The 26,159-nt window shown below is 44.2% G+C and overlaps 1 protein-coding gene across 2 annotated transcripts in view; it reads left to right on the top strand.

Annotated features, from left to right (window-relative positions):
* Positions 1 to 26,159, top strand: part of ALPK1 (alpha kinase 1) — a 217,454-nt gene that overhangs the window by 122,919 nt on the left and 68,376 nt on the right. For both annotated transcript variants that reach the window (XM_029596242.1, XM_029596233.1), the window contains exons 3-4: positions 8,768 to 9,025; positions 20,238 to 20,392. In XM_029596242.1, coding sequence (XP_029452102.1) covers positions 8,908 to 9,025; positions 20,238 to 20,392 — 273 coding nt within the window. In that variant the 5' untranslated portion in view covers positions 8,768 to 8,907. The remainder of the gene's footprint in view (positions 1 to 8,767; positions 9,026 to 20,237; positions 20,393 to 26,159) is intronic.

Consider the following 26,159-nt stretch of genomic DNA (forward strand, 5'->3'; position numbering starts at 1 on the left):
CTCTGTACTTGTCCTGTGCGTTTTTAAAATTCCCGTGACATTATTGCCTTTATCCATCGCCTTTGCTGCTACGATGTTTTGTGTTCTATCCACCAACCTCTTCTGCAAAGAAGAGTTTCATTATATTACATTTTAAGTTGCGTTGACTTGAAGAAGGGGGTGTAGATCTTGAAACCTAGTCACAAATATACAAAGTTAGTCCAGTCAAAAGAGAGCAGTTGCAACTTTTTTATTACCTTTATTGCTTCCATATTCAATATTTCTTTTTTGTGCTCCAGTAATTTAATTTTGCTTTACGTATGTATGGAGGGAAAATGTTCTAGACAGCACATGTAATTAAGGTAATGAACAAATTAGTCATAATATAAAATGCAGTAGTGCCTCAGATATACTCATAAAGAACAGTGTTCATGACATTAATTGTCAAATTTAAGAAAAAAAATCCATTTGTTATATTAATTATTTCAATGCCATAGAGAATGCACTTCTGCAATTTGTGAATGATGCTGTGTTGGGAGGAGTTTAAGGCACCTTTGAAGATAAAATTAGGACCTTATTCAGTAAAGATATTTTTTCATAGGCATGGAATGAGGGCCAGTCCTTTATGACTTAAGGCCCTTAGAATTCAAGCTGGTCTCGACATGTTGGCAAAATGGTGACAAATAGTAAAGGACAAATAGGACACTTGTGATGTGTTTTACTGAGGAAGGAAATATCAAAGGTACAAATAGAAAATAGAAAATGATCGACCACAAACAAATGAGTCGGCAATGTGATAAAATAATAATTTAAAAAACCCAAAAAACACCACACTGGGACATCTTAAATGAAGTAAGGCCATTGCTGAAGTCTCTTGGTTAGTTTTGGGCCACGTCCAAAAAGATATTGAAGAATTGTGAGGAAACTAACAAAAGTAATTAGAAATCTAGATCAGAGGGTAATCTGATCTGAGGGTAATCAGGTTATGCCAAGTAACCTGCATCTGAGATCCAGCATGCGCAGATATTCCTGCTAAACATTCATTGTGGATATATTGAAAGCTTTTTGTGGCCCTTATGTAGCAGTGGGTTGTGCATGTTGAGGGCAATTTTCAAATAGCCCACATAGGAGGGGTGGCTCAAGGCAATCTGCTGCCTGAGGCGAGGAAAAACAAATGCCCCCCCCCCCCCCCTCGGCGTGATGCAGGTCAAATCACAGAGAGAGCGGGGGAAGGGGTTATCCCACTTGGAGTTTAGCCCTCTTGGTGATTTGAAATGCCGGGGAAGGGGGATGCAAGGGTCAGGGTTCCCAGAGGAGTGGCAGATAAAGTGCTAGAGAAAGTTCAGGAAAAATCCCACTACAAAGCAAGATACTTGCAACCCATTTGGTATTAGACCTATTGTAAAGTGCGTTAGGTGTGAGCCTAGCCTTCAGAAAGCTATGAATAAAACTGAATTATAAATTACAATACAGTAAACCTCCCATACCAAAACTGCACAGCTCAAACAGTATCAACCCTAACCATGAAAAGCAACACTGCAAATATTACATGAGGCCCTAAAACACCAATACACCTCCTATTAGGAAAGTAGAACAAGCCAGGACCATAAGAACATAATAAGTTGCCATATTGGGTCAGACTGAGGGTCCATCAAATCCAGCATCAGGTCTTCTAGTGGCCAGTCCAGGTTAGAAGCACCTGTCGAGTACCCAAACATTAAATAGATCCCATGCTACTAATGCTGGTAATAAGCAGTGGCTATTCCCTAAGTCATCATGACTAACAGCAGTTTATGGACTTCTCCTCCGGGAGCTTGCCAAACCTTTTTTAAACTCATCTATGTTAACTGCCTTAATCACTTCCTCTGGCAATGAATTTCAGAGCTTAATTGTGCATGGAGAACATTCTTTTTCACTCAGATTTAATTATGCTACTTGCTAACTTCACAGAATGCCCTCTAGTCCTTTTATTATCTGAAAAAGTAAACAACCGATTCACATTTACCCATTCTAGTCCTGTCATGATTTTGTAGACCTCCATCATATCCATAACAACATAAGAACATAAGAAAATGCCATACTGGGTCAGACCAAGGGTCCATCAAGCCCAGCATCCTGTTTCCAACAGTGGCCAATCCAGGCCATAAGAACCTGGCAAGTACCCAAAAACTAAGTCTATTCCATGTTACCGTTGCTAGTAATAGCAGAGGCTATTTTCTAAGTCAGCTTAATTAATAGCAGAAATGGACTTCTCCTCCAAGAACTTATCCAATCCTTTTTTAAACACAGCTATACTAACTTCACTAACCACATCCTCTGGCAACAAATTCCAGAGTTTAATTGTGCGTTGAGTAAAAAAGAACTTTCTCCGATCAGTTTTAAATGTGCCACTTGCTAACTTCATGGAGTGCCCCCTAGTCCTTTTATTATCCGAAAAAGTAAATAGATCTAATTCTCAGTGGAGCACAGGACTTGGTGAGAGAGGTAACGGTGGTGGGGCCGCTTGGCAATAGTGATCATAATATGATCAAATTTGATTTAATGACTGGAAGAGGAACAGTGTGCAAATCCAAGGTTCTCGTGCTAAACTTTCAAAAGGGAAACTTTGATAAAATGAGAAAAATTGTTAGAAAAAAACTGAAAGGAGCAGCTGCAAAAGTAAAAAATGTCCAAGAGGTGTGGTCATTGTTAAAAAATACCATTCTAGAAGCACAGTCCAGGTGTATTCCACACATTAAGAAAGGTGGAAAGAAGGCAAAATGATTACCGGCATGGTTAAAAGGGGAGGTGAAAGAAGCTATTTTAGCCAAAAGATCTTCATTCAAAAATTGGAAGAAGGATCCAACAGAAGAAAATAGGATAAAGCATAAACGTTGGCAAGTTAAGTGTAAGACATTGATAAGACAGGCTAAGAGAGAATTTGAAAAGAAGTTGGCCGTAGAGGCAAAAACTCACAGTAAAAACTTTTTAAAATATATCCGAAGCAGAAAGCCTGTGAGGGAGTCAGTTGGACCGTTAAACGATCGAGGGGTTAAAGGGGCACTTAGAGAAGATAAGGCCATTGCAGAAAGATTAAATGATTTCTTTGCTTCAGTGTTTACTGAAGAGGATGTTGGGGAGGTACCCGTAATGGAGAAGGTTTTCATGGGTAATGATTCAGATGGACTGAATCAAATCATGGTGAACCTAGAAGATGTGGTAGGCCTGATTGACAAACTGAAGAGTAGTAAATCACCTGGACCGGATGGTATATACCCCAGAGTTCTGAAGGAACTAAAAAATGAAATTTCAGACCTATTAGTAAAAATTTGTAACCTATCATTAAAATCATCCATTGTACCTGAAGACTGGAGGATAGCAAATGTAACCCCAATATTTAAAAAGGGCTCCAGGGGCGATCCAGGAAACTACAGACCGGTTAGCCTGACTTCAGTGCCAGGAAAAATAGTGGAAAGTGTTCTAAACATCAAAATCACAGAACATATAGAAAGACATGGTTTAATGGAACAAAGTCAGCATGGCTTTACCCAGGGCAAGTCTTACCTCACAAATCTGCTTCACTTTTTTGAAGGAGTTAATAAACATGTGGATAAAGGTGAACCGGTAGATATAGTATACTTGGATTTTCAGAAGGCATTTGACAAAGTTCCTCATGAGAGGCTTCTAGGAAAAGTAAAAAGTCATGGGATAGGTGGTCCTTTCGTGGATTGCAAACTGGCTAAAAGACAGGAAACAGAGAGTAGAATTAAATGGACAATTTTCTCAGTGGAAGGGAGTGGGCAGTGGAGTGCCTCAGGGATCTGTATTAGGACCCTTACTTTTCAATATATTTATAAATGATCTGGAAAGAAATATGACGAGTGAGATAATCAAATTTGCAGATGACACAAAATTGTTCAGAGTAGTTAAATCACAAGCAGATTGTGATAAATTGCAGGAAGACCTTGTGAGACTGGAAAATTGGGCATCTAAATGGCAGATGAAATTTAATGTGGATAAGTGCAAGGTGATGCATATAGGGAAAAATAACCCATGCTATAATTACACAATGTTGGGTTCCATATTAGGTGCTCAACCCAAGAAAGAGATCTAGGTGTCATTGTGGATAACACATTGAAATCATCGGTTCAGTGTGCTGCGGCAGTCAAAAAAGCGGAAAATGTCATAATGCCTCTGTCGCTCCATGGTGAGACCGCACCTTAAATACTGTGTACAATTCTGGTCGCCGCATCTCAAAAAAGATATAATTGCGATGGAGAAGGTACAGAGAAGGGCTACCAAAATGATAAGGGGAATGGAACAGCTCCCCTATAAGGAAAGACTAAAGAGGTTAGGACTTTTCAGCTTGGAGAAGAGACGACTGAGGGGGGATACGATAGAGATGTTTAAAATCATGAGAGGTCTAGAACGGGTAAGAACATAAGAACATAAGAAAATGCCATACTGGGTCAGACCAAGGGTCCATCAAGCCCAGCATCCTGTTTCCAACAGTGGCCAATCCAGGCCATAAGAACCTGGCAAGTACCCAAAAACTAAGTCTGTTCCATGTTACCATTGCTAATGGCAGTGGCTATTCTCTAAGTGAACTTAATAGCAGGTAATGGACTTCTCCTCCAAGAACTTATCCAATCCTTTTTTAAACACAGCTATACCAGCTGCACTAACCACATCCTCTGGCAACAAATTCCAGAGTTTAATTGTACGTTGAGTAAAAAAGAACTTTCTCCGATTAGTTTTAAATGTGCCCCATGCTAACTTGATGGAGTGCCCCCTAGTCTTTCTACTATCCGAAAGAGTAACTTTTGGAACAAAGGTATGGGGGGGGATTTAGTTAAGGCTGGGGGCGGGTTAGATAGGGGAAGGGAGGGGAAAGTGGGGGGAGGCTGAAAAATATGTTCCCTCCAAGGCCGCTCCAATTTCAGAGCGGCCTTGGAGGGAACGGGGAAAGCCATCGGGGCTCCTCTTGGGCTGCGTGCAAGGTGCGCCGGGTAGCGCGCAGAAATGTACCCCCCCGCACGTAACTTTAAAAATCTGCCCCATTATGCGCACCGACTGTCACATATGCTTTTTCTCTCATACTCACATACTGACTCATACTCTCATCCTCACACACACTCTCACTTGTTCACTGACGCTCACGTGCTGTCATGCTCACATACATGCTCACAGTTGCACATGCTCATTGACTCATGCATTCTCACAGCACACACTGACACACACTCACGCTCAGTCAAAAACACAACATTCATTGACTCAGGTGCTTTCTCTCTCTCTTCTCCCCTCCCAATAATTAAAAAATTTTTTTTTTTATTTACATTCGGGGCCAATACAGTAAAAATTGCGAGAGAGCGGGTGAGTGCCCGCTCTCCTGGCACGCACCCAGGACACTCTCCTGTGCACGTCCCTAGCGCCTCTTTTTGGACAGGAGCGGCGGCGGTCAGCAGGTTTGACAGCCGATGCTCAATTTTGTCGGCGTCAGTTCTCAAACCCGCTAACAGCCACGGATTCGGAAACTGGACGCTGGCAAAATTGAGCGTCCGATTTTCGAGCCGCGGGCCCATTTTTAATTTTTTTTTTTTAATTTTTTACTTTTTTTAGCTTTTGGGGCCTCCGACTTAGTATCGCCATGATAGTAAGTCGGAAGGTGCACAGAAAAGCAGTTTTTACTGCTTTTCTGTGCACTTCCCTGGCGCCGGCAGAAATTAACGCCTACCTTTGGGTAGGTGCTAATTTCTTAAACTAAAATGTGCGGCTTGGCTGCACATTTTACTTATTGAATCGCGCGGGAATGACTAATAGGGCCATCAAGATGCATTTGCATGTTGCGGGCGCTATTAGTCTCAGGGGGGTTGGACGTGCGTTTTCGACGCACTATTACCCCTTACTGAATAAGGGGTAAAGCTAGCGCGTCGAAAAGACGCGTCCAAATGCCAGTTAACAGTGCGCTCCACCGGCACGCACTGTACTGTATCGGCCTAATTGGTGGTCAGGGGAATGCAGGCAGGGCCCCAAGATTAGGATTTGAACGGGGGCTGCCTGTTGCTGCTTCATTTCCCCCTTGGTTTGGGAAGGGGCGGGTTGAAAGGCCCCAATGAAAATGTTTGGCTTTGTTTTTCAATTATTTATTTATTTATCGAGTTTTTATATACCGTCGTTCGATTTCGCCATCACGATGGTTTACAAAATTAAGAAGGTTAACAAGGTACTTGTTACTTTTATGTCGTGGCCCAGCGGCTGAAAGCCGCTACGAACAGCACCAAGCCCCGCACCATCTTTTAGCACAGAGTGAGAGCCTCCCTGAAGGCTCTGCACTGACACTCACTCTGCCGTCGGCAGTAACGGCAGAGGCAGCTTTATGCGCCTGTTGCCGTTGCTCAGGCTCCTGTTTTTCACGTGAGGAAAGGAGCCAGGAGTACGGCAATGGTGAAAAAGAGGTGCCTGAGCAGAGCAGCGGCAACTGTCAACAGACGCATAAAGCCGCCGTTGCTGTTAATGCCTCCAACACTGCCGTGCCGGCAGAGTGAGTGTCAGTGCAGAGCCTCCGGGGAGGCTCCCGGTCTGAGCTAAAAGATCGTGCGGGGCCTGGTGTTGGTTGTAGCGGCTCCACGGGCCCGGTGCCGCAATGACCGACACAAACCCCGTGATCCTCCCCGCCTGGCTTACCGTGCAGCCGCTCTCTTTCTTTCTTGCTTCCCGCAGGGGCCGAGGACCCTGCGGGCTTGTCGACAGAGCTGCACGCTGATGAGCCTGAAGGCAGGGTGAGGCGGCCGTGGATGGAGAGGTTTTGAAGCACAATTTCTGCCGCTTCAAAACTTCGCCGCCTGAAAGCGGCCGCCTCACCCTGGCCTATTATAGAACCGCCCCTGCCGCGTAGGCTAAAGTCTGGGGGTACTTTTTGCCTGCAGAACGTAGCCTGAATTTAAGTGCAGAAATCCACTTTGAAAATATATGGATGTGTGTGGAGCCGGTGCCAATGTACGTGCCCGAAGTTGCACCTGCGCATGTGTGTAAATCATGTCCCCGTCCAGCTCCCGCCCCCTGAAATACCTCTTTGCAGTTACATGTGAAACGACTTATGAGGACAGCGTAAAAAAAAAACTTGGGCAATTTAGCCTGGAAAAGAAAAGACTGAAGAGTAAGAACATAAGAACATAAGAAAATGCCATACTGGGTCAGACCAAGGGTCCATCAAGCCCAGCATCCTGTTTCCAACAGTGGCCAATCCAGGCCACAAGAACCTGGCAAGTACCCAAAAACTAAGTCCATTCCATGTAACCATTGCTAATGGCAGTGGCTATTCTCTAAGTGAACTTAATAGCAGGTAATGGACTTCTCCTCCAAGAACTTATCCAATCCTTTTTTAAACACAGCTATACTTACTGCACGAACCACATTCTCTGGCAACAAATTCCAGAGTTTAATTGTGCGTTGAGTAAAAAAGAACTTTCTCCGATTAGTTTTAAATGTGCCCCATGCTAACTTCATGGAGTGTCCCCTAGTCTTTCTACTATCCGAAAGAGTAAAGAACCGATTCACATCTACCCGTTCTAGACCTCTCATGATTTTAAACACCTCTATCATATCCCCCCTCAGCCGTCTCTTCTCCAAGCTGAAAAGTCCTAACCTCTTTAGTCTTTCCTCACAGGGGAGTAACTTGCTTAGCAGTCTTCGAATGCATAGGGGATTACAGGCAGGAGAGCGGATCAGTTCAGTATCTCCTCTGAGTAAAGGACAGGAAGTAATCGGCTTAAAATGCATCAGGGAAGATTTCAGTTACACTTTCTGGCTGTAAGGGTAGCCACATGCCGGAAGATGCTAGCTCGGGAGCCGGTGGAATCTCTGTCACCAACATTTATCCGAGATGCTATAAATACAGGGGATCCTGCCCAGAGTCACAGGAACGTAGACTAAGAGGGGTATCAACGGGTCATTTCATCCATTCCCCAGCCTCCAGGGGAACGGATGTACTGATATCATTTCAGACAAATGTTTGCCTGACCTGCTTTGGAAACTCCCCCACCAAGGTAACCTGTGCCGGTGCTTGACTGCTCTTACCAGCTAGAAAGGCTTCCTAATGTCAGGGGATGAAGTAGAGGGACCCTCTTCAAATCCCTTCTAGCCCTATTGTTTGATAATTCTGTGAGTCTAAATGCTTGAATGCACTTGCAGCTATACAGCTCTTACCCACCTGCTTCCTGCAGACCATACACTGCAAGTGAAAAAAAAAAATTACCAAGCAGGCATCCGAAGAAGGGCCCCCTGTGCACAACATGAGCTCAACAAAAGGAGTCACAACCTGCAAAGAAGGCAGTCAGTTCTGTTGCATTTGGAAAAATGTTCAGTCTTGTGATCAAAGAGAGAAATTGGTATTCACTTAAAATAGCCGAATGCATTTAACATCGTGGCACAATATATAGAACATCCTCTGTGTGTCCATAGCACAGTCTGACTCGTATCTGTCTTGACTGTTTAAAACTGGCAGATTGCTGTGAAATTGATCTCTCTCTCTCTCACACACACACACACACTCCCTCTCCCTCTCATTGTTTCTCACTTGCCTTCTCTCTTTCTGCTTTTCTTCCTGATCCCTTCTGCAAGCTTGTCTTCACAATCTGTGACGGGACACCCTGCAGTAATTTCACACACTCCTCCTCCCAGTAGGCCCTCATGGGCTGCCGAGTATTTCCCTCTATTTCCACTATTCTCTCTCCCTGCTTGAGTCCCTCACAGATAATTGATGATTGTTTGCTTAATTATCTCTCCCCCCCTCCTCTCTTTTGTTCGCCAGGTACCTCGGCCTCCAAGGATCCTTTTATGTAGAATACGTGTCTTTGAAGGTAATCGATCACTGTGCAACCCAGGGGACACCGGATTCGAAGCGGAGTGGCAGGAGAGGAGGGGTTGGGTGGTGCTTGTCCCCCCCCCCCCATGGATAATCAAAACGTCATGGCTGTGCTGGAGGAGTGCAAGCGAGCCCTGAGCGCGGTCCCGGCCGTGACGTCAGAGCCCTCCGAACAGGACAAGAAAGAGTACCAGCGGCGCAGAGGTGAGGACCCAATGCAGGAGGGAGGGGGCACGCTATGGCTTCTGCTCCATTTGCCCGGACAGGGGTGGAGGGGGGGGGGTGACTGGATTTACGGGGCATGAATGGGATCCGAATGGCAGGCAGAGAAGGAGGCTCGCTTTCGTGGCAGTACATCGCTGTCCTTTCTGATTTCAGCCTTTCAGTAAACGTACGGCCATGGGATAGTTTAGCTCAGGAGAAGGGAACACTGACCACAGATTTACTTGGTGCGCTTAAATGTCAATTATTTAAAAGTAAACAAGGGTCGCCAAACATGAGAGTATTTTCTTTAACCAAGAATTAAGCCTACTGCTTACATTATGTGCAGGGTGAGAATACAGTAAGGCTGCTTCTCATAAAATATGGGCTGCCTAAAGGAACAGCACTTACGAAAAATCAGAACATACTTTCTTTTTTTTTTCTCGTCCTGGCGGTTCCCTCTTGCTCCTTTTCTACTTCCAGCTCAATCGGAACTAGGACTGGAATCTGGCACCATGAGCCTCCCTAGTCCCTTCCCCCTCCACCCCACCATTGCCTCGTCCCCTCCACCCCACCACTGCCGTGACAGACCTGGGCCGGAGGCCGTGCACCAGGGGCTCCTGGACCTCTCCAGTCACGAGCCCTGTATCCGGTCAGCAGGTGTCACCCCTTAAGCAGTGAGCCCACTCCCCTGCCCTTCTCTCCAGCAGAGGCTGCCTCTGCAGGGTCCCCCAGCCAAACCCAGGGAACAGAAGGCCCAAGGTAGAAGCGGAGAACATGTTTTTTAGTGTGGAATTGGTAAGGTGTAACAATCTGGTAGCCCTGCGGGACACTAAAAGCATCAATTCAATATATATATATATATACATTTTCATTAAACATCCTAATGAAAATTGCATCCTGAAATACTGCAAAGAAGATCCAGGTGCCTACCAGAAGTCTGCATCCTGCTCCTTGTACTCTTGTAGCTGGAAGTTACAGCCCTTGCAGCAGCTAAAACTCTGTGCATTCTTTTACCATGTGCAGACTTCTGGCCGGAACAAAAAGAGACCTTCTCGGAGGAGTTCATACTGGGGGGGGTGGGAGTTAAACTGCAAGCATACAATTGGATTTTCCTATGTGTGCAGATAGTTTGGCCCCCGTTCCGCAGCCCCGCAGGAGTCGCAGGTGCAGAGTACGTGGATATATTTGTACTTGCAGAACTTGCAGTGAATTTTCAGGAGGAAACGATCAATGGGGTTCCCCTTTGAAAAGCTCCCTACATCCCTTGCCCCCCTGGGTGGGCTGCTCGGAAGCTGTCCCCTTAGTGGTTTGCTTTATTTTTATGACCTGCTTCATGATTCCCAGTGAAAGCTTTTTGGAGAGAATGTGGGTGCTGTTTACCTGGGTGAAAGGGCTGTTGCACCCTAATCTGGGGGTGACAGCGGACGTTTTATTCCAAAACATGCACACTTTTTTACCTGCATTTTCGTGGAGGCATTCCTGGGGGCAGGGGCAGGCTGGACGGGAAGGCAGCAGCGTGCGTAGTTTGGGCTGGAGCAGGTATCCGCAGAAGAAGCAGGTGCATACAAGTCTTTGCTTGGGCAGTTCTCGAAAGGCAAGCATGCTCCTCATGAGAAGTGGTGTGAAATCCACAGGGCAGAGTGCCCACAGACTTTGCATCTGCCCCACACAGTTTTTTTGAAAATTGCATTCATTAAACTGCCTGCTGGAAGCAACTACACAGCTCGGACAAGATCTCTAGTTGCCAGAGAATGAAGGGAAATCCAGAGGTAAAGTGTGGTCTGTAGCACTGAGCAGGAATGACATTGGGCAGACTGGATTGGACTTCATGATCCATATCTGCTCTTGTATGCTCTGTTTCCTTGCTCTGCTTTTATTTCTTGAGTTCTTAGCTGATAACTTGAAAAGGGCAAAAGATCCTAAACAGCAGTCTTTATGCCAACCAGGCAGAGATCAAATGGGTTTGCTGTAAAGAGCATTTGTTATAATAGAATTTGCAGGCTGTAGCAATGAGCATATGAGAATTCCTACGGGACAATTTTGCAGATTGTAAGTTACCAAGGTTTTCTAAAAGGACCACTATTAGAAAGAGGATCCAAGAGGATGTTTAAAAAGGAACGCAGAATCTCCAGTTTATGTCAAAGGGTAATTTAGTAAAGTGTCCCCCAGGACTGTCTCATGCAGATCCTTATGTGCTCTCTGCGCCTGTGGCTGTTCCTGCATTGATAAGAAGGTATCTGAGGCTTTATTGTAAATATCTGTCCTGTGTGGTCACGCTAGCCATTGACTTGATTTCTCATACCAAGGGACAGCATCCCAATCCTGGGACACTCACCTGACAATTTTAGAGAAAAAAAACCCCTTCACATCTGATGTCATTTTTTATTTTTTTTACTACTACTTTTTCTGTGAGTGGCAATTCTAGCCTGCCTTTATTTATTATAGAGTTTGTTTCATGCTCTTCTTGTGAGGTTTTGATTCTTATTGATATCCCTGGGGTGATATATAGATATATAGATATTTAACACAGATTTTTCACCCTCTTATTCCTTGACAAAAAAAAAAGGAGAAGCCCCCTCAAAGAGGGCTTTGTCTTCTAACCATAAACTCCTTAAATCCTATTATCCCTTTTACAACGAGCTCTTGAACTCAGGTAACATTTGCCGCTTCTTCAGCATCACCCCTCTGAGGCTACTGACCATGAAAAAAGAGTCCGTTTTGTTCCAGAGAAGGTGGATCAGCAGCTGCATATAATCACCAAATTAGGCATGGCTCCTCAGGTGAATCTGCCCCAGGAAACTTGGGATTCAGAAGTTGATGGAAGCAGGGTCCTGGCCTCTCTGGGAGCCACTGCCCCAAGCAGGCTGAAACAAGCAAACGAGCCATTGTGCTGAGACAGTAAGAATTAGATTAATAGCAATAACAATGATATTATTGACTGTGCCTGTGCTTTCTACTGAGTGGTACTGATTGCAAGGCAGGGAGTCATTCTCAGGACGTAGGTCCTCTTTCCTCTAGCAAGGGCTTTCTCAACAGCAATAATGTTCAGCCTGGGGAAAGTGATTGATGAAGCCCATAGAGATGTCGCAGCAGGGCCAGCCTGTGGGTGGAGCAAGTTGGGATGTCCACAGGGGGCACCATGAGACAAGAGTTGCCTAGGTTGCTGTCTGCATCGCCCATTGGGCTGGTCAACTGGTGAGCCAGGCAGCAGCGGTGACCAAAAGTGCCCAATATAAGACTAACCATGAGGAGGCTAAGCCTCTAGAAAGCCAGTTAGTCCAGGCCTGCCTTCATGCCCGCTCTCCCCCCAACCATGTGAATGACTGGCAGAAGGAACATTGCTTAATAGTGTGTTATATTCCTCTACTGCGTTGGGCCAATCTCAAAATACAAGTCTTAAGATTATGGGATCTCACAGCTCAAAATGTGAGACTGGACCCATGCAGCACAGGAAGCTGATATGCTATTAAGTGCCAGTCCTGTGTCCATGGGGGCTGAAAGAAGAGCTGGGGATGCAGCTGTGGGGAGGGAGAGGAGATTGAAAGTGCCAGAAATCAGGGACATGGAGCAAGAGACCTATATAATATGGGGTGGTGGAAACATGGAGAGTGAGACTTTACATAGGGTGGTTGAAGAGAAGAGGGAAACCTACCTAAGATGGTGGTGGAGGCCAGGGAGGGCGAGACCAATATGGAGGGGCAGAGAGATGGAGACCGTTCATAGACTGGGGGGAGCAGGGAGAGGGATAGAGGACTAAAGATGGGAGGATCCAGGACAGGGAAAGGAAAAGAGTGAGCCATGGATAGAGGCTGAGACTGGTGGAACAGAAAAGGGGAGAGAGGATCACATTTGGGTGGAGGGAAGAGTGAGTGTACAGTAGATTAGGGGAGCAGAAGACCAATCTGGAGAGGTAGGGTGGCCAGAGAGAGAGAGAGAAAACATTGGGATGGAAGAAGCTGGATAGGGGATAAGGGATGAGAGGATGAAGAGAGAGGGAAGACTTGAGATAGAAGAAAGAGATTGGAGCTGGGGGAAGGAGGGAGCGACAGGGAAGAAGGTTGAGTTGTTGAGGGGATGAGAAGCAGAAGAAAGTAGATGAGGTCTGAGGATGTAGTGAGTACAGAGGATGGAAATGATGGACCAGGAAGTGGGTGAAAGACAAAGAGGAAACAGGAGGCTGGGGAAGGAGATGAGAGAGGTAAAGAAGGGTTAAGGGGGTGTGAGATTGGGAGAAAGAATGCTAGTAGGTAGGAGAGAGAGGAAAATAGGGAGATTGTAAGGACTGAGAAGGACAACGGGGGTAAGAGATAGAGAGGATGAGTCAAGATGAAGAAAGGAGCAAAACAAAGGATGTGGAGAAATGGATAGGAGAGAGAGGTAAAGAAATGAGTATAGGAGAGAAATAGAGGATACAATGGACAGTTGCAGAGAGAGTCAGCTTAGGGATGGTGAGGGGTGGGGAGTCAGAAAGGAAGCTGCAATTGGGAGTAAGGCAATGGAGCCAAGTATCTGGAGATTGATGAGGGAGAGCTGGAGGATTGAGAAGAGGCAATGGAAGGAGAATTAAGCAGGTGAAAAGCTGGATAAATGAGAACTGGACAGGTAGGATGGGGTGAACAGAGGTAGAGAAAGGAGATGAAAGGAAAAGACCAATGTCAGATGTGGGGGAAGAAGTGAAGCAAACTGGAGGAGAGAGAGAAGAATCAGAAAATGAAAAGGAGACTCTGGAAAGGGAAAATGGAGACAAGGAAGTAATTGAAAACAGAAAAGGCCAGGACTAACGCAATTAGAAAAAATAATGTATCCAGACAACAAAGTTAAAAAACCATTTTATTTTAAGTTTAGTGATTGGAATTTGTCAGCTTTGAGAAATGTGCATCTTTTGATATCTTTGTATTTTGCACAGTAGAAGAGGAAATACATTTCATTTTGTCTTTCTCCAGGGTAGCACTAAATGTAGAGTCCAAATTCTTGCAGTTTCCAGTTCAGTTTTTGTCTATATTTTTCTATTTCTAATTTGAGGTCCTTTATTCTGCATTAGGTAAGGGTCTGTCTGTGTTCTGCATGTATGACAGAGATGAGGTATTTTGCTAGTATTTATTGTCTATTTACAGATCTGTAGCAATCCAACGTATTCTGTTTTCCCAGTAAGAGGTGTATTGCTGTTCTAGGGCCCAGTTGAATACTTGCATTGTTGCCTTTCATAGGTAGGTTTTTTTGCTCTTTGGGTCCTAGGAGTTAGTGCTGTTTTGGTGTGGAAAGTTTGCCATATAGGTTTGGAATGTATTTTTTATTGGTTTTTATGTTATTTTCAAAGTACCTTGTAATGGAGAGTTTATTGCTTTTACTGAGTTGATTCCAGAATTTCTATATTATGTACATTGAGAGAATGCCTGGAGAGTGTGCATGGGTGGGGGAGGGGAGAGAGTACATAGAGGAAGGAAGAGTGGGGAGATAATTCCTGGGGAGAATTCCAGGAGGGAAGGAGACGAAGTGTGGGGGGGGGGGGGGGGGGGGAGAGAATGTCTGGAAGAGGGAAGGAAGGTATAGAGTGAAGGGAGAGAGTGCCCGGAGGGAGGGGAAGGGGAGAGAGAGTGCCTGGAGGGAAGGATAGAGAATGGATGAAGGGAAAAGGAGAATACCCAGACAGAGGAGAGAGAGATAGCCGTAGGGGAAGAGAGATTGCCTGGTGGGATGGAGGAGAGAGAATTGATGAAGAGAGGGTAGAGAAGAGAGAATGGAGGGAAGGAGAAAGAGAGAATGTATGGAGGAGGAGTGAGGGCACCACTGAACATTTTCACCTAGGATGCCCATTTGCCCTAGAGCCGTCTCTGCGTCACAGCACAACGTAACATACAGGACCAAGGGATCTTCTTTTTTTTTTTTCCTCAGCCCCATTTTCCCCAAACCGCTCCCTTGCAAGCTTGCTCTTCCAGAACAAACTTGATAAGAATGAAAGGTTCCATGCGCAGCAGGAATGGGGGAACACGATGTTTTGGATATTTGTGGAACCTCTATAATTTATATCTTCTAAATGTTTCATGAAATGTTTTAAGTTTAACCAAATACTTGAGTTGGAAAACTTTAAAGAAAACTACTGAATTGTTTTTAATAGATGTAACCCTGGCTCTTTCTTACACAGAAAACCTGGGGTTTTATACTGTGAGGTTGGGGGAAGAAGATAAATCTCTGAGGCCCTCTGATGAATCATAGATTCTGTCAACTACTTGCAGAGGCAAGGAACAGCACACAGGATGTGTGGCTCCCAAAACAAAGTCCTTTAATTGAAGAAAATGTCAAGAAAGATATTGATAGTCCATTTATATTTCATCCAATAAGGTAGATCAAACAGATGAACAAGTGCAAGTCAATATAGAAAACAAATCAAGCATGCAGCAGCCTGTAAAGTCACTTATTTATACTTCTTCCATCCTCTTAAGGTACAGATTTCTTCCAACTGTTGCATTGTCAAGCCTCTGAAATTACGGGTGTACTGTCCTGGGATTAGAGCAAAGTCCACACAAGGACTCTCCCAGTCGGAAGGTTCCAGGTGTGTGCTATCTGGCAACTTATCTGGAGGTCAATATTCAAAGCACATTCAGTGCTATGTAGCCACATAAGTATCCAACTAAATAGTCACTTATTTGGCTAAAAAGTTAGCGACATAAGTTGTGGGTGTGTACTAAGCAGACTGGGGCAGAGCGAGAGCCTCATAACTTAGCGATATTCGGTCTCAGGTGCATAACTGGATAAGTTAGACCTGCCATAAAACAGTTATAATTTATACAGCTAAGTGTGGATATATATGCGTATATTCAGCGGCTTGGCTATGCCACTGAATGTTCCTTAAGTTATATCCGGCTAAGTTACTTAAACGGCCAGCTTTGAATATTGACCTAGTTTTCTATGGCTGTTATACTTTTCTCAGTGTAAAACAGTGTGTGGTAGAGGGCCAGTATTCAATGGTAGTGCATCCAGATAAGTTAGCTGACTTATGCTGGACATTCAGCAGTTCAGGTGAACCATTAAATGTATCCACCCATTAGCAAGCTAAGTGGATGCTTTCTTGCAGCCCTAAAGTTATCTGGCTGAGTTAGCTGGATAATTCAGCTCTACTCCTAGAATGTCTGCGTGATATTAAGCTAAGATTTATCTGGCTAATTACTCAGCTAGACAAATTGGAGGTGTTCAGGATTCAGGAAAATTTAAATCCTTATGTTTTATCTGGCTAAATGCCAAACTTTGCCAGTCAAACTCATTGAATATGGGACCCCGTGTTTGTAGTTTGTAGAGATCAAAGTGTGAACAAGATGGCAGCTCCACTGGCTGATTTTTCAGTACTTCTTTTGAGTCTGAAGTAGCCTTGGAGGACTGGATATGGGTGAATGAGCTTCCTATTCATACAAATCTATAAGGATGCTGGGAACTACAGACCAGGTAGTCTGACCTCTGTGGTGAGCAAACTAATGGAATCACTGCTAAAACAGAGGATAGTGCAATTCTTGGAATCAATGGATTGCAAGATCCAAGGCAGCATGGTTTTACCAGAGATAAATCTTCTCAGTCGAATCTGATTAATTTCTTTGATTGGATGACCAGAGAGTTGGATCAAAGAGAGTGCTAGATGTAGTGTACTTGGATTTCAGCAAGGCCTTTGACATGGCTTTGCACAGAAGACTTATAAATAAATTGAGCATCCTTGCTATGGAACCTAGAGGACTGACTGGACAAAAAAACTGGCTGAGTGGGAGGCGACAAAGTGTAGCGGTAAATTGAGTTTTTTATGAGGAGGGGTTGTTACTAGCAGTGTGCCTCAGGGATCGGTCTTTGGACTGGTTCTTTCCAACATTTTTGTGAGCGACATAACAGAAGGGTTGTCGGGAAAGGTTTGTCTTTTTGCCGACGATACCAAAATTTGTAACAGGGTGGACAGCAAGGAAGGTGTGGAAAACATGAGGAGGGATCTAGTGAAGCTCAAGGAATCTTCTAAGGTTTTGCAGCTAAGATTAATGCTAAAAAATGCAGAGTAATGCATTTAGGATGCAAAAACACAAGTGAAAGGTATAGTATTGGATGTGAAATTCTTCTAAGCCTAAAGGAAGAACGGGATATGGGGATGATTGTTTCTGATGATCTTAAGGTGGCCAAACAGGTGGATAAAGTGGCAGTAAAAGCCAGAAAGATGTTTGGCTACAGTGCATAGGGAGAGGAATAGTCTGCAGAAAATGGGAGGTGATATTACCCCTGTAAAGGTCGCTGGTGAAACCTCATTTGGAATAGTGTGTACAATTCTGGAGACTGCACCTTCAGAAGATATAAACAGGAAGGAGTCTGTCCAGAGGGTGGCTACTAAACTGACCACTGGTCTTCATTCTAAAGCATAAGGGGATAGACTTAAAGATCTAAACATGTACACCCTGGAGGAAAGGCGAGATAGGGGAGATATGATAGAGACATTCAAATATCTCAAAGGTTTCCATGCACAGGAGACGAGTCTCTCACTAGAAGAGGCTCTAAAACGAGGGGTCATGCACTGAGGTTGAAAAGGGGTAGACTCGGGAGCAATCTTAGGAAATATTTCTTAACAGAGAGGGTAGTTAATACATGGAACAGCCTCCCAGTGGAAGTGGTGGAGACAGACACAGTATCTGAATTCAAGAAAGCATGGGATAAATACAGGGGATCTCTAAGGAAGCGGGTAAGCTAGCGGGACTATATGGTCTTTTTCTGCTGTCATGTTTCTGTGAAAGAAGGCAGCATGCTCTCCTTTGGACAGGCCACGCGCTCCGGGCCATGAACCCAAGAGCGTTGGGAGGCCGTCGTTCTTCTGGCCAGACCTGCTGCAAATGTGATGGCAGTGGGAGGTTTTTACTCTTCTCAGGCCGAGCTGGTGGATCTCATGGTAATGGGGATTCGGAGGTGGCCGTTCTTTCAGGCCAGGCCACAAGATGGCGGCAGGAGAAGTAGAGAGACGTGGAGGTGGCAGCAGAAGCTCCGTACAGATTAAAGCTCCACTGCGTACTCTTCTATCCCTTCTTCAGTCTGAGTTTTTGCTGAGAACTTGATATGGGAGCCACCTGGGTCAATTGGAGGCAGGGCTGCAGACATCCTTCCCTTACACTGCTCGACCGGACATTGTAGTGTCCAGTTACAGCAGTAAGGGCACTATACCAAACGGGGGAATCAGACAGCTGCTGGAACTCAGGCTGCTGCTTCCATTGTCCCCCGGGGCACTGCAGCTAAGCCTTGCCCTTCTATCAGTAACTGCTGAGACCCCCACTGTACTCAAGGTGGGGGTCTCAGTGCTTACTGATACAAGGGAATTATTACCTTCTTTTTCCTGCTGGCGATACCTCTCCTTATGCACTTGAGCATGCTGTTAGCTTTCCCTCCTGTCTTACTCTCTTATGTTTGTATATCTCCTCTTTCAAACAAAAAGTTTGTCCTGAAGTGGTTATTAACAACAATAATACAATTCTCAAGCTTACTACACCAACTAGCAACCTTAAAGTCCTCTGACGTGGTTAATGCTGAGGGTCTTTCCTGCTTTGCGGTTGCCAGTTCGTGTCCTTTTAGTTGATAAATGGCTAATAGTGTTTTGTTTTTTTTACCCCAGAAACATGATTTTGCACTTTTTTGCACTGAAGCACTTTCCAAACAAGTCACTATTCCTCCAGTCTCCTTTCTTTTTTCCCCACTCTGCCAACCCTCTCTTTCTGACTACCCTTTTACAGATTTTTTTGCCATCTGCAAACAAGCACACAGTATTTAGTCCTGGGGGAATTCTGCGCTACTGCGGAGTGCAGAATTTACACAGAATTCCCCCCCTGTACAGAATTGCCAAATTCTACGCAGAAAATGGCAAGAAACCCCAGCATGCTGCGAACGGAGTGCGCGAAGATGAAGGCCCCGGCGTGCCGTTCACAGCGAAGATGAAGGCCCCTGTGTGCTGCGTTCTCACTCCGTTCACGGCGAAGATGAAGGCCCTGTATGGAATTTAAGTATAAGTGGCCAAAGGTAATTAGTCCATCATTGATAGTGAGAGCTTCTCATGACCTCACTGAACACAAGACTGAAAGTTAAGTGTTCTTTTGTCACAGATGCCTTTAGCACCCTCATATCTCTTCCCCATCTCTCTCCTGTTTGTCCTCTTTTCTCTAGGTCCCTTCCTACGCACCAAGACTCCCTCCATTTGTTGCCCCACAGCTCGACTCTGATGCAGTTGCAGTCACTGTTTGCACCCTATTGCTGCTCTCTGTCACTCCAAGCTTTCCTTTGTGGATGAAGAGGTGTTTGCTACCTTAGCTCAGAGATAGAGTCACCCATGCTTCTTGTTGGGGGTGCCAGAAATCCAGCAGGGCATCTCCTGTATTTTTATCTTTAACCCGGCTCTTTCTCCCTTTCCCCCTGGTGATGGTCTTTGCGCTGGACACTATAACGGTCATCCAGGTGATTATAGTTCAGTACTGATGTCACATTATGCGGTTATATCTTTTGCTGGACCAACAACCACCAGTTTTTACCCATGGATGTTAGAGTGCATGTGTTTTCAGGGACTCAAAGGTCCTTTTATTTTCCCAGATGTGAAGCCCTGCAAAGTCACTGCTACCTGATTAAAACTTTTCTATTTTGTTCCGTGAAAGATGTCATCCACTCCAAAATATTCCGTTTTTTTTTTTTGGCCAATACAATAGCCACCATTTCAATATAAATTGAAGGGTTGTGTGCAGTCTGAAGAGTTACCTGCGCACTTCTGCAGTTAGGCACCCTAGTATAGCTTCACATTTTAATGTCCGTGGTGTGACATCATGGATGAGCCTCAGGCAGGGCGCAGTTTGCAGAGTTAAAATTCTCATCTTTGAGACAAGGACTAGAAACAAAAAAGTGTAAGAAAAAGAAAGTTGCCTTCATTCTTTTCTCACTTGAGTCTGTCATGCATAGGTGAACAGCAGAGTGCTTTACTTCCTGACAAAAGCATTTTTAATGGCTGACTGCCTCAGTTTACCTGCAAGGCAGAGAAGACTGGGCCATCTGATGATAGATAACCTCTCATTATTATGTTCTTGGCAAGAGCCAGTGGTTTGTAGTGGCTTCCCAAGGGTACTGGGGGCGAGGGGGGTGATTGCAAGTTAGGTGCCACATCATAACATTAGCAGATGAATTGTCTTTTTATTTGTCTGAGATTCTCTTACATGCACTTTGACCTTTTCAGATTCACTCCCTGACAATCTGAGGACCTTGATCCAGGAGGCAAAGGAAATGAAGTGGCCCTTTGTGCCAGAGAAGTGGCAATACAAACAAGCCGTAGGCCCAGAAGACAAAACAAACCTGCAAGATATGATCAGTGCAAGGCTGCATGAGTTACTGGTACGAAGCATCACACCTATTCCATACACTTTATTCCTCCTCTCTTTCAACCTTCTGCAATGTAATCTTTTACTGTTTTCAGGGTCCTTCACGGGAGCTTCCTGCAGAGCTCGTTATTCTCTTTGTTGTACATATTAAGAGACACCCCCAGTATCTTTCATAGTCTTTGCTTACATTGTTACATAGTCTATGCTTACATAGTCTGTTAAACTGAAAGAAGACCAGAGGTTTCTTGAATCTAGCTGCCTTCTAATTGTCTAACAACAGTAATCCAAAGAAGAGCAAAGAAAACACCATGTAAGTATCTGTGGTTTGTTCGGTAGAACAGAAAACACTATCCTTCCAAGACCGTCTTCATCGGCAGTGTTCTATAATTTGACCACTCAAATCACTTTCACCAAATATGGTGAGACAAAAGCCAAATTGTCCTATCCTACTGAAATTATGCAGACTCTAATCTCCATCTTTATCCTTACCTTCCCACCACTAGAATTACTTTTGTTTGTCCCTGTCACCTCAACTGGAAGACTGTACCATGCATCTACCACACTTTCTATGGTTAGATGTATTAGTCCAGAGTCTACCCTCTGACCTCTATTTCATGATTAGAATTTCCTTTCCACAGAAAAATACCTCAATCTTGTTCATTATTTATAGCCTTGAGGTGTTTTCTGTTCCCTCTCCCTTCTCTCCTCCAAAGTATAAATGTATAGATGGTTAAATTTTGCTTCATAGTGCACTTTTGTATTCCTCCTCTGGCAAATACTTTCTGCAGAAGTATTGTTTCTCGTGGAGTAAACATTTTAGAGTGGCGGTCGTTCAGTCTGTTCTAGGATTAGAATCCAGTTGAGGCTTGTGATGTTGAAGATTCCAAGATTCAATTAAATTGGTATTGATGACTCAGAAGCCAATGACGAGCCATGTACTGTAGAGCACTTATCTGTAATGGTCAGGACCAAGGCTATTCCAGACAATGGATATTTCTGGATAATTGGAGTTCCTCCTGTGTTGTTGCCTCTCTCTGACTCCCTCAGACCCCCTCCCCATTATTCCCCATGGCCTGTTCTGAATACCTGGTAGCTCTACGTGATGTTTCAGTAACCTGATGTTCCTGTTTGATTCACATGCTACTCCATAGAAATATACAGAGCACCATATGGTTCAAACAGTTCATCTAGAGTGTGAACCTTGGGAGGGCAAAGACACACCTGGATGCCAGCAGATTGGATTACAGTGGCACCAGGCAAGGCCAGATCAATTCAAGCCATGGGGGGATGGGGCCATGTTAGATCAGACAATGAAGGGATTTGTTTGGGGCTGATGGAGGATGGGGAGATGAGAATGATGCTGGGTTATGACATCCACTTGGTGGCAGATTCTGTAAAATAGAAGATTTTCCAAATAATGGGACATGGCCCAGAGACTACAATTTTTTCTAGCTACTGTGAATTTTCAAATAGTGGGCATTTTATTTCATTTTTTGCAATAACTGATACCATTCTTTCATTCTTTTATGTAACTAATGGCACTCTCATCAAGAATAGAGATGATGAAATTATATTTATTTATTGTAGACTAAGGCACTATTCAGTTTTATGTACTCTTCAGTTTCAGTTCTTTTATTGCTATTTTTATTATGCAGGTCTTAGCCATATAACACATTATGGATGTTACCTTTTTAGTTATTTATTACTATTTATACTGTACTGTTCTTATGCTCACACCACACATATCCATGTTATCATTTTATATGTTCATTTTATATGGTATCATTTTAAATGTTCATTTTAAATGTTTGTTTATTATTCATTTGTATTAGTTTTTAATTTACTTTTATATTATTTAATGTCATTTGTGTTCCTCTTTTTGGGATCCTTTATACATCCTGAATGTTGTTCTTTTTGCCGTTATTTTGTCAGCCACCTCCTTTGAGAACCAGATCGGTTTCTTTTTCCTCTTCTTTACTTATCTAACATATAGATTTGTTGCCTTTGTAATAACTCCTTTTAATTTGGCCCACTGTTGTTCCACCTCACCCATTTTCTCCTCTGCTTTCAGTTCTTCTTCCAGGTACATCCCCATTTTGATAAATTTCCATATTTTTGAAATTCAAAACTCGGGTCTGTGTGTGACTTCTCTGTATCCTGTTTACGATATCGAACCATACCATCTGATGAACACTGGTGCTCAGGTGGGCACCTACCTGAACATCAGAGACATTATCCCCATTCGTGAGTACTAGATCGAGGATCACACCCTCCCTCATGGGTTCAATTACTATTAGTTTGAGCAGAGACCCTTGACTTAATGGAGTTGTGATAGGAGGAAGGACTGAATGAGAATTGGGATAGGGATGAAATGAATGGGGATAGTAAATAAGGATTGAAGGGAATCTGTGGAGGGAGGGATGAGCAGGAGAAAAGATTGAATGGGGATCTGTTAGATGGAGGAAGTCCTGAATGGAGGTTTCTTGGGGGAGAAGGTGGAGGGGACAGGATTGAATGGGGGTTCACAAAGAGAGGAAGAAAGGAGTGAATGTTGATCTACAGGAAGGAAGGAATGGGAGAGCAGTGAATTGGATTTGTGGGGTGGATAGAGTGAATTGTGGTCCACGGGGGGGGGGGGGGGGGGGGGGGGGGGGGGGAGTGAGTGGAGGTCTGGTGAGGGGGAACCAGGGCAGGAGAGAGGGAAGAAAAATTGGGTGTGCAGATGAAGGGGGAGGTAAGGGAGGAAACAAAGATTTTAGAGAGAAAAGAGAAAGAAAGCAAGAGAAAATTAGAAAGGACATTGGTTTGAGGAGGGAGAGAAGATAGGGACTGAATGATGATAGTTATAGTTAGTTGAACTAGGAAAAAGACAGGAATTTTTAGAGAAAAAGTATGGAATGAAAAAAAAATATATGGACAAAGGAAGTGGAACGGATGAAGAGGGAATACAACTGAGGCAAAGAAAGGTTGGAAAAAAGTGTTTAATCAATCTATGGCATTTCAGCTTACTTATAACATTCCAATATTAGTACTTCACAAAACTTGTTGAACTATTTTAGGAAGAAAAAGAAGTTGAAGTATTTTTCATCTCTAAATGGGTGGAGTCTGTTGGGGGTAAGGATGCATCTTCAAGTCCCTGTGAGTTGGGCCTGTTGCAACTCTGACCAGGAGAGCGACAGATAATCCAGATTTGCAGCTAGAAGGGAAGAAAAACAGTAATGGAACTGGCTTCAAAAGAGGAAGGAGGAAACCTAAACGAAGGAAGGAAAAGAGAGAGAGCAAATAGGACAGTTAAAGAGAAGAGCACAGGGAAGGGTGAGAGTACCCGAGATACAGCTGCAAGGTTCGCAGCATCGTGGGGAATCCACTCAAGCCAGGAGCTGCACAGGGCAAGAGAAGGCAAGGCCTTCAAGGAAACAAGCTTTGCTCATGGAAGAGAAGTGAAGTCTAGAAGCAGTGCAGCTAGCCCGAGGTAAGGCGGGGTGGGATGGGCAGGAAAAAAAGGGTTATCTGAGTGAGTGGTGTTTAGCTGCGTCATGCCCTAAGAAGTAAACCTTCTGACTGATCCCACCAATGTTTTCAGCCAACCAGGAAGGCAGCAAGTGCTTCAAGCCTAGAACAGTATACGGGAAATGAGTTGCATTGCTGAGATTAAAATGGCAAAGGAAGATAGCCCGACTGCATTCTTAGCTTCCCCTGAGCCACAGTTGTATGGATTAAGAAATATTGATGAAATCTTCCTCTTATGGGTGCTTGGGTGGGGATGGGCTGGGACACTATGGACTGGTTTGATTGTTTAGCGTTATAAAATATGTTTTTACATATGCAAAGTCTGAGAAACATGAAATGCAGCAACACCTCGCCCCCATATGCACTTCATGGTGAGAGGCTGACGTTGAGCATTGTGCCTCTTGCCTAACATCGGCATCGCCATTAAAAAAAAGAAAAAAAAAAGCACAAACTGCAGAGGCGTGCACGATGTCTCCTGTGCTGATGGGCTTATTACAGCCGGGAGCTGATTGTTTACTTTTGTTGGCTTTTAGGGCTTCTTTTTTTTTTTTGTGTGCGACCTTGGAGAGAAATTTACGGCGGAGCGGTGACCTCTGCAGCCCCACAACAAAGCTTGCTTAACTCGCGGGCGTTCTTGTCCGGGGCCTCTCCCAGAAGAAGCACCTGCAGCAGGCTCCCTGAGAAACCTGGATGGATGGGAGATTAATGTGGCTGTAATAGCCAGACCGCGTTTTCGGTATTATGTCCTCTCCACAGGTAGATGAGCCTTTTCCGCGATGATACCAATTATTTATTGCCCAAACATCTGTTGATAACTGCAGCTGCCGCAGCGAGACAAAGCCCAGCACCAGGTCACGGGCTATGGGGACCTAAAATCCCCCTGCCTCATGCGTGCTTCAGACCATTCACCAGCGCCTCCCCCCCCCCCCTTTCACCCCCAAGTCCGTGGGTTACCATCTTCTTTAATGCCTGCAAACATACTTTGGAAACCAGGCGTGCCCCTCGGTCCCTCTCTCCCCCCCCCCCCCACTCCCCCCCTCGGGCTTTGAAGTATTATTTAATCTTTGGCAGTAATTTATATTCCGGAGCTATTATACTGTGTGCGTCGGGGGTAGACGGGAGTAGAGACCTTTTTCTTTTCTGTTTCGCTGAAGAAATGCTGACCCTGTGACCCGCATTATTGTTATTATTCAGAGAAAGTAATTTTTCTCTCTTTTTTTTTTTTTTCTTCAGGGTGCTTCAGATTTGGGAGGGGTAGATGCCGAAATCCATTTTTGCTTTATAACAGGATAAAAAAAAAAAAAAGAGGCCATTGATATTTTATGTGAATGCTTGCACATATAATAACTATTATTATTATTATTATTATTACTACTATTATAGGTGAACAAACTTTTACTAAAAATATGAACCAAGCGTATTCTGTTACCAGATCTATCTATCTGTTGATTTTTTTTTTCAAGGGAACATGTTTTTCCTTTCGGCCGTTAAAGTCTGGAGCCCAGCACATGCTGCATCCATCATTAACTGCAATGTTAACCTTCAGTTATCATTTTAAGGATGCCGAACATGCAGGGGAGTTCATGAAACTGTGCGGTGTGATGCAATATGGCTTTAGGTATATCTTCTTGCTGATAATTTAGTGCCCACTGTTGATTATCCAGCCATGTCTTTATTTGGTTAGTGTTTCCTCTGGAATGCAACAAAAGTTTTCCCCGTAAGAACTTCTTCTCAGAACCTTCCTGTCTTGTGGTCAAATGAACTGTGTTTAACAGACTGTTCTCCTTTTGTCCTTATCGGGGGGGCATACAGAGAAACAAGTTGTAAAAGTGAGATTCATTTTTTTTTTCTTTGCAAACCAAAACATTTCCACTCCCCCATAAAATCCACAATTGTCTGTCAATTTTATCTCTCTCTCTCCTTAAATTTTTTTTTCCAAACCTGGAAGCTCTGAACAGAGAAAAAAAAAATTAAGCTCAAAAAGATCTTGCTTACATTTTAGAATAGAAATCATTAGAATCCAATGACCGAGTTTCCAAGGGAACACTGAAAAGATAGGGACAAGAGCACAAGTGGATAGTAATACGCGGTGCGTTCACAGAGGATGAGATATGAAAGCACAGTCTCCAGCCAACAGCAAGTCAAGTGTAAGGCAATTACTCAGCAACAGTTAGAGCTGGAGAAAGGGAAGGCTACAGCCGAGGGTTGCAATGATTAATCAGTAAGGCAGGGAAAAGAGAGAGAGAGAACGGGCCAGAGAGGAAGCGACC

This window comes from Rhinatrema bivittatum, chromosome 1 (genome assembly GCF_901001135.1).
Source record: "Rhinatrema bivittatum chromosome 1, aRhiBiv1.1, whole genome shotgun sequence".
NCBI lineage: Eukaryota > Metazoa > Chordata > Amphibia > Gymnophiona > Rhinatrematidae > Rhinatrema > Rhinatrema bivittatum.